The 9185-nt window shown below is 40.7% G+C and overlaps 1 protein-coding gene across 1 annotated transcript in view; it reads right to left on the bottom strand.

Moving 5' to 3' along the window:
* Positions 1 to 2232: 2232 nt before the first annotated feature.
* FAM124A (family with sequence similarity 124 member A) overlaps positions 2233 to 9185 on the bottom strand; it is a 40336-nt gene continuing 33383 nt past the window's right edge. The window contains exon 4 of the mRNA XM_027471222.3: positions 2233 to 4181. Coding sequence (XP_027327023.3) covers positions 3378 to 4181 — 804 coding nt within the window. The 3' untranslated portion in view covers positions 2233 to 3377. The remainder of the gene's footprint in view (positions 4182 to 9185) is intronic.

Below are 9185 nucleotides of genomic sequence, written 5' to 3'. Positions count from 1 at the left end.
ATTCATGGAACAAAACAAGATAGGGTTTAAGTATGCAGGGTTACCAGTATTTGTCACAGCTCCTATTGCATCATTCAGCTTTACTGGAGCAAATGATTTACAATAATAAAATGAGAAACAAAAGATCTGGTCTGCAGAGGCAAAGCTGAGTTGAACATAAAAATATTTTTGCTATGTTTATTTTGTAATTATCCCACTGACAGGCACTGCCAAGAGCTGGACAGCTTGTGTCATTGCATTCATTTTGAAGCCTAGTTAAAATAGTCAGCAAGTCTGCAATACCTCATAAATGAGCACATAGAAGGTCCAGCAAAATTGATTTTTTTGTCTCTATTTTATTTAACAGAAGCAACACGTTCTGGGGTGAGAAGAAGAGAAAGTCCAAGAACAACCTGCAGTTCTCAAATGACATTGTTCATAAGTTAACCAAAGTGATATGATACATAAATGTCATGAAATTTGTGCATATTCAGCTCTCTGAAGAGATCAGCCCCTTCCTAAATAACGGAAAGACAAACAACGAATACAACCTTCAGTGAAACACTCTTCAACTTCTGGCTTTCCCTGTTACAGACAAAAAGTACACTATCATCACTGCTTTTCCCGACAATGGTACACTCAGTTATCCCAAAATTTGGTTACAAGCACCATGAATGTAAACAATAAAAACCTTCATTTCTAGCTAAGTATCAGTAAACAGAACAGAAATATTTGAGCACACAACCAACAGGGACACCGTAAATTCAGAGTCCGTGGAAGTTCGTTCAGCTTTCTTCCTGTTAGGATCAATGGGATGAAATCTGGAGTTTAGAGGTTTTTGGAGCTGCAGGTTAATACCACACATGCGCCTCATGATTGACACTTAAAATTATCTTGTGCTTGCTGTATACTTCCAGTACCAGCGCTTCTTGCCATGTCAGGAGATGGCCCCCAGATGCATGTGCTATGCTGAAAGACATTTCAAAGCCTCCTCTTCATTAAAAACCCCAGTGAGTTTTTGTCAAGAGCTTGAGTGCTGGCCTGATTCCAGGGTCTAACAGATATGTCAGCTGAAAACAGCTCTCTGAAGACTTTTTGATTTCATGTTCAGATCAAATGTTATCTGTTATTAAAATATTTTGAGAAGATTTTTTTTTTCCTCTTCCAAATAATAAACACTAAAGTTTTAACAGTATTGAACCAACGTTATACTGTTTGTCATATCTGGAAGTGGTTAGTGTTGATGAAATGGCAGTCCAATAAACATGCAATGCTATTTCATCATTTACTTTTGTACTACCATAAATGTGACAGAAAAGATGTGGAACCTGGGCTGTCCTGAGCATTGCTGCTCACACAGGGATTTCCAAGCTGCTGGAAACCATGGCTGGTCTGACCTCACAGTGTTTTACACATATTCTGACTATAGAGCAGGTAAACACATGCATACCACGACAAATCCTTCACTGGTGCCACTTCTGGTCCCAGACGTTTTTAAAGAAAATGATTTACCAAAAACTGCAGTAAATCTAAACAGTTATGAGGGCAGGAGAAGGCCGATAATCTCCTGTGCTCTTAGAGCTGAACAGGCTGAACAGAATTCCCTATTTATACATGGTATTTAGTACAGAAGACAACCCTACCTCTGGTACATGCTACGATAGCATCTCACAAAGAGACTTGGACTTCAGCCTGACGTCTCCTTCTCTGTGAGGAGAAAATAACCGAAAAAGAGAAAGCCTTAGGGAGTGGTTTACTGGCTCTGACAGTCCCTCTGGCCCCTTCTGGATTTGGGCTACAAGTTTAATGGAATACTCCCTCCTCCCCTATAAAGCTGTGTTCAGTTTCCCTCAGACTTTCTTCCAGAATTGTTTGTGCAGGCTGTGTTTTTACTTAAATCATTACAATGGGCCAGGGGAGCTGTTTCACTTCTTGTAACTACTTTAGAGTACATGTGTGTTAATTTATTTTTTAAAGCAGCAACTCTTCTGAGTAAAAATCCCTGGTAATATAACAAACATTTTTCTTCCCAAATGCATTTTTTTCAATGCTCTCATGGTAGGTCTTCAGCACGTGCACCTGCATATAGATTACATACAGCATTAAGCATATACCTTTTATCAGGGTCACTTTCCTACTGGCTACACCAGAATTGCAGTCAGTGCCACATCTCTGGCACCAAAGTTTTCAGAACTATAATCAATCCATAAATCTGACTTAAATTCTGCTGAAGGTACTTAGCTGCCATATTAATAGCTTTGTACTTACAATTTATTTATTCATTTATTTATTATTGTTATTAATAACAATTCAATTGGAGCAAACCAGGTTATGAAGCAGGTGTCTTTTAAAAATATAACTTGAAAAGCCAGTCAAATCTGACTTGTTTTCCCTTTGGATAGATTTATTTGAGAGAAAATGTGTTTTACCCAAAACCAAGTATGCTTGCACTGAAAATATGTAGAATACATTTTTGCATCAATTATTTTTAACAGAAAAAATAACAACCCCTAAAAAAAGCAGGGAGTCGCTATATATTCAGGACTAGTGGTGTAGGAATATATAAAAATGCTGGGTTATGTCTCTTGTTTTGCATTCCAAAAAGGTAAACTCTGTATTGCCTGAGTTGGAAGTAGTAAACATTTTTTACTTAGGTTACCATTGACTGCACGAGTGCTTCAGACTACAGTCAGAGCTGGAAAGAATGGGATTCATGTGGAGATGGGTAGAAAATGTTCTGTAAGGTTTCCTGTTTGGCACTTTCCATACCCTGGACTGTCAAAATAAAGAGATCCAGTGGAGATTCCTCTTCCCTGTGGAAGAAATGGAGCTTCTCCCCGCTCAGTACTGTAAACTCTCAGAGGTCAGAAGGAACCATGTGTGTCCTCACTGAAAACTTGTTTGAGGCTACCGGAGATGTGCTGCTGGGACCTGCTGTCCTCAGAGTTGCCTTTGGAACCTGTAAAAGGGAAAGAAGATCCCTTTCTCCTGGTATCTTTCCATAGTTAAAATAATTTCCAGAAAAGTTGAAGCAGTTTGGTGTCACAAATTAGTCTTCCTTTTCCGCTGAAGAAAACTGTATTATTTTACTTCGTTTCTGGAATTTCCTTCACCGCCAGTCCAAAGGTCAGTCACAGAAACCATCCACCTTGCACTGCCACAGACAAGCCCCTGTACAGATCACCTCCTCCAGGACAGAGGTTTTGGGCACCAGCTCAGACTGCTTTACAGTACATGGTTTGGGGACACCCATCTCTGAAGGATCCGAGAGCTTTCGTCAAATATTTAGCATGCTCTGCTTCACCACCTTCTTCTTTGTGAGGAAATTTCTGTAAGCTCAGACTAGGCCCACCGTGGTCATCAGAAGAAGAACAGATTTTCCCTGGGAGAGAGGAACCTCAGATGTAAAATTCTTCTTCATTGGTTGGTGAAGCTGGGTAAATGCTGCCATAGTCATCCAGAGAACAAGGGGCTGCTCTCGAGGGCTGTTTGGGCTGCCTGGAGAAAGATGCTGACCTAAATGAGCTGGAAGACCATTCAGAGAGAGAAGGCAGCGAACCATCCCCAGGCTCAAAGGTATTGCACATGACAGATACAGGCCTCCCACTGGTAGCAGCTTGTGTAGTCATACCGAGGGTTTGCTTCTGTGGGGGAAGAGAGGCTTCCAAGTCACTGCAAAATCCATTCAGGGCAGAGTACGCAGAGACCACAGACAGGTCTGAGAAGGACAGCTTCCTCCCCGTGTCTACGTCAGTCTCCTGTGCACCCTCCAAATCATCAATGTTAAGCCTGGGGCTGCACCTCCATGTTTTCAACCTGGTTGCAGGTGACCCAGTACTTGAAAACTGAAATGGTTCACTGAAATGAGCAGTCTCTGAGGTTGGAGAGGTGCTCACCGTGGGCAAGCAGAACAGAGACTTGCTTCGTTGAAATGACCACGAAATGCTGGAAGCACTGCTGGATCTGCGAGTGAAGTCTCCTCCATCACCGTGCCTCAAGTCCTGCTGGGAGAAACCAAGATGATGACCAAGGCCGTTTGCGTGGTGTACCTTGTTTTGACTCATTTCTTCTGGTTGTTCAGGGACAGGCTGGTGGCTCTGAGGAAGAAAGCCTGGCAAAGTGGTGAGGCGGGAATCTGTTGACACAGATGGATACGGTTGCTTGTTCTGCTTTGCAGACTTCCTACACCAACTGCGTGCTTGCTGCAGCAGGAGAGGGGGGAAAAGAAGATCATATTAATACACAGTTGGCAGCCTTACAACCGCTAAGTCTCCGTTGCTGAGTTGTTACTGCAAATAATTATGAAGCAGACTTCATTCAGTATGCTCACAGCAAATGTTTCACTTCAATAACAAAGAGAAACCACCCTGCCAAAATCCCAAATATTTACATAAGGAGCCTCGAAGACAACAAGAATAAATGGTAGAGGAGCCCTGCCTTGCAGGCTGAATTACACTAGCTCGAAATCCTCCCTTGCTATTGACTTGCTCAGATTCATTCATGTTCTGCCTTCCAACTTTACTGCCATAGAGACATCTAAAGAACAAAAATGAAGAAATGGCAGATGGATGGCACTACCATTCTCATTCCTTTTTTCTTCATTACTGTGGTGAACATTTTTATTTTTTCCTCTGAGACATCAAAAAGCAACTTTAGCAAGCAACTACATTCTGTCATCTCAATGGGAATACACCACTTCTTTCAGCTCTGTCTCATTTTCTCTTTTACATGTGGCTGAGCAGTGTGCTTCAGAATCCACTTGCTCTATAAAATATCTAAGGACAGCTTTATCATAGAATAATTGAATGGCTTGGGTTGGAAGGTATCTCAAAGATCACCTAGTTCCAACCCCCCTGCCATAGGCAGGGATGCCACCCACTAGATCAGGTCGGTGGTTGACCTTTAGACACCTAATTTTCTTTAGACTGCTAGAGTGAAGAGACCTGATGTTTCTGATCAGAATCTGGGCCTGAATCTCACCCCTTGAGCCAGATTCAGCTGTCTACCTGCCAGATATTTGAGCATTTGCACAAGGGTAGCAGCTGTTACAAATGGAGAGTCAATGTCTTCAAGAAGCAGCTGGAGGTCAGGAGGCCTTCCTATGGGGTTAGACACTCTTGCAGGTAACTAAACTGAGCCCCTAGTGTCAGAGAAATCATAACATTTTTCATCATCACACTTATCTAAGCAAGGCTTTTAGAAGTTTGCATTTTTAAAATTTCAATTTAGGTTCTTCTTACTAGAATCCTTCACATAATTCAAAACACTAAATTTCCATTCCAAAAGGGCGAGGAACTAATGGGAAAATGTGGAATAACACACCACTGAGAATAAACAATAATCTCAGCTATGGGACCTGTCAGTCAGAAACAGCAGAGGAGAAAGAATTAAGGATCTTGGCCACTCAAGTGACAAGGCTGCGAGAAACATGATTCTGGGCTGTCTCAAGTTAGTTAAAAAAGTATTAATGTACTGCATACAACACTGGTAAGATCTCAGCTGGAACGTTTCACGTGACTTTTGAAAAAAAAATAAATTCAAATTGATAAAGATGGAGCTTGATTGTTTTACGAAATAGATTACATGGTATGATAGAAAGGGATGAGGCCTGGCAGTCAAGGAGGTCTTGTTGTATACTCTTTCTCTAAAAGAACTCCATACGTTGTTGCTTCTAACATCTCACTAGTGCACATCGTATTGTCTTAGTGACCCAGATCTGTCACAGCCATCTTCTCTTTTTTATTGAAGAGATTTTACAGGGGAAAAAAAAAAAAAAAAAAAGATTTTTCACATCTGTAAAAGATTTTTGCTTGTTTGTGATTGCCTAGCTAGAGGTGATTTATAGGACAGCCAATCCCTAGGAACTCACTCAGGCATCATAGCTGAATATATACATTGTGATGTATCCATAATGAGGTATGTTAATCCATAACCTATTTCTGTGTAATAAAATAAGCTGTTTTCTTTAATGCCATAAGGAACTAAATGAATTCATGAATAAATTGACCACAGTACTACAGCAGTTTGATAAACTGATAAGGAATCAATAGTGCAAAAGTATCAAATAAAATGAGTTAAATTGTCAGCAAAACATTACCAGAAGTCATGTCTGATGTCTACATGCAACATTGCTTTATTTATGCAATTGGTGAGTTAATTAATTTAAGAACTCATTCAACAAGATAAAAGACTTGTGTCTATGAAGAAAATACTATTTGTTTCTTAGCTGAAAACACTTCTGGGTAACCCAGAAATAATAATAAGATATCCTGCAAGTACAAAAGAGATCACCCCATTCAGACGAATTTATAGAAGAAGGTATCCCTCATTGTATTGCTGGTTGCACTAAGCAAGGGTGCTCCTTTTTTTCTGAGCAGTAGCTCTGATATCAGATACGCTGCATGGAATCAGGCACTACTCCTGATGAACCAACAGAAGCACCTCATGTTTCTCCTACCTCTCAGAGAAAATATCATGGATTGCCTGATCTTGGTTTATTTCCATGCTGTCTTTATATTTAAGCAGATTTTGTTGATAACACAGTAGATTAGGCATCTAGAGAAACCAAGGATGCAAGCAAGTGCAGTCTTCTTGTTTGTGAAAGGGTAAGGTCTGTGGGACCACAAGCACTGGTAGCCACTCAGACAAAACTACAAGGAAACACAAGGTTTTGAGGGACAGACCTGACACATGCACAACAGCATTAGGCAGTATGAAAGCCTCTCCTTTACCTTGAGCAGACCATACCACCTGTCTGTATATGTAAAACAGATCCCACAGAAATCACAAGTAGGATTTAGTTGTCCAGTTAGCACAGTCAGTGGCACCTGGAGAGCAATTCAGTTTTCCCCAGATTGCTGCATCGGGTTAGCTGAATTGCTCTGTAGATCCTTGGGCTGTAGTAAGTACATTCCCTTTGAGTTCATACATTGACTACAATGACAACACAGACTGTAGCCCACAGAAAAAAAACACATCTACAGTTATACACCATCCTGCATAGATAACTCCCATGAGTTCATTTTGATTTGGTGTGTACAGGAGGTATTCTGCACACCACTAAGAATCTCTTGTATTTAAACAATGGTAATAATTTGTTTTTCTTATTTATTGTCAAAAAATACACCTCATTGCTTTCTGCAACTTCCTGAGGAGGCGAAGTGGAGAGGGAGGCACTGCTGTCTTCTCCCTGGGAACCCACGGCAGGACACATGGGAACAGCACAGAGCTGCACTGGGGGAGGCTCAGTCTGGACATTAGGAAACCAATTAGTCTTAACCAATTTGGGAATAAAACACAGACAGGAGAATAGCTGTTTTGAGCTGTTTCTAATAGTTACACATACTGTGGGTAGCGCTACATCTCATGAAATACCAGTAAAAAAGATTACAGAATAATCCTGTATTGTGGGGAACCGGATTACGTGGACTAATGAGACTTTTCTATATCTACATTCTGTGGCTTGTCAGAGATCACAGAGAGGATTCCATGATTTAACAAGGATTCAAACTCAGGCAAAACTAGCTCCTAGCCCTGTGCCAAGCCCACTGACCATACTCCTTCCTACCACCCCAGAACTGGATATGGATGTTCATGTGGTGGCTCCTCTTTATTCTGGCTGTATAGTACATGACAGATCCTGAAAACTTAACAACTAAACCAGATTTCCTTGTGTTCACATGAGAAACAAGGCCCTGGGAGTGGGAGATGCTCACCTTCTGCTGCCTTTTGGGCTTTGTGGGACTGGAAACAGCAAGACCTACTTATGTGTCATGCACATTCAACTGCCCTTCAGCCTTCTCCCTGCTCTTCAACTCTTCCTTTGGCTCTGAAGTCCCATAGGCTGTATTTTTAATGAATTCTTTTGTTTAAGTCACTGCAGCCTTCTCATCATTTGCTTTCTGCATTGCTTTCTGCCTTACCACAGCCTGACCCAGCTGCCTGCATTAGGAGCAAGCATAGTGGAGAAGCTGGTGACAACAAAGACTGTCTAAATGGCTGTGTCACCAACACAGCTTCCACCACACCAGGAAAGTTGGTTTTGGTAAGGACTCCAAATACAGGGGGAGATCTGCCAAGCCCTGCCACAAATACATGTATCAGAACAGGCTGAGGATTCAATCGATTAGCTCTCTAACAGAACGGGTTTTTTCATCTAGTGCTAATCTGCTCCTCATTTGTAATCTCTGCACAAATCTCTGTGAAGCCAGGAAGGATTTAGAGTCTCTGTGCATTACAATAGGTTGCGGAAGAATTTCATGACAAATATCCAGGAATGCAATAAACAACCTGGGGCGAACAGAGGGGTACTTTCAACTTCACATGGGCAGCCCATACTGGAGAAGAAAAATCCATAAGTACTCCTGTAGTCTCTTTTACGTTATCTGCTTTTTAAGGAAAAGATTATAATTAGTCAAATGGTCAGTACTGCAACGAGAAACTCAGTTGTTGCATTGCAAACTCAGATTTTGCCAGCATGTGCTCAGGAGCACAATGGTGTTTGTTTAGTGGTATTTAAACCAGTGGGACTGATATAGATAAAAAAATTAAAAAACAAAACAAAACAAAACAAAATCAACTGGAGAAAAAGTGGCAAAGTTAGTCTTAACATCACCATAAAAAAGTCTTATTTGTAAGGTACAATATATTCAGAAGGGCAGAATATCACAAGGCAAAATCCACAAATGTGATTTAAAATTGAATTGAAAATATTCGAAAAGTGGCATGTCATGTGTTTACAAAACCAGAATGGATGGGTGTTTCGTAACATTAGATATTCCCTGTCAAGAGATTTTGCTGGATGTATAGAGCTATCAGAGATCTTACCACACCAGGAAAGATAACTGCATTAATGGAGAAGATAAAGAAAAAGTACCTTGGAGTGAAGAAAAAAACTTAAAAATTACCTCCCATTTGAATTACTGACTGACTTAGCTGTATCCCCACCAAAAGCAATCATTAGCACTAAGAAGAATCGAACACCTAAGCCACTAAAGGAAAGGATAAAAAAGTGCAAGATTTTGAAAATGGGAGGCCAGCATTCAATTTACATATTATTTAATTCAGATTAAGGCACCTGACTTGATTGAGTCAATTTTTGCCCCTAAAGAAATTTTTGCAAAGGTGACTTTATATGTCCTTGTTTGTCCTTTATGTTTTCTTGTCTTTCTTCTTTCGTGTTGGTTTGCTCTATCTGCACTATCAAT

The sequence above is a fragment of the Anas platyrhynchos genome, chromosome 1 (genome assembly GCF_047663525.1).
Source record: "Anas platyrhynchos isolate ZD024472 breed Pekin duck chromosome 1, IASCAAS_PekinDuck_T2T, whole genome shotgun sequence".
Lineage (NCBI taxonomy): Eukaryota > Metazoa > Chordata > Aves > Anseriformes > Anatidae > Anas > Anas platyrhynchos.
The sequence above is the reverse complement of the archived record's forward strand: the minus strand, read 5'-3'. Positions and strand labels throughout refer to the sequence as shown.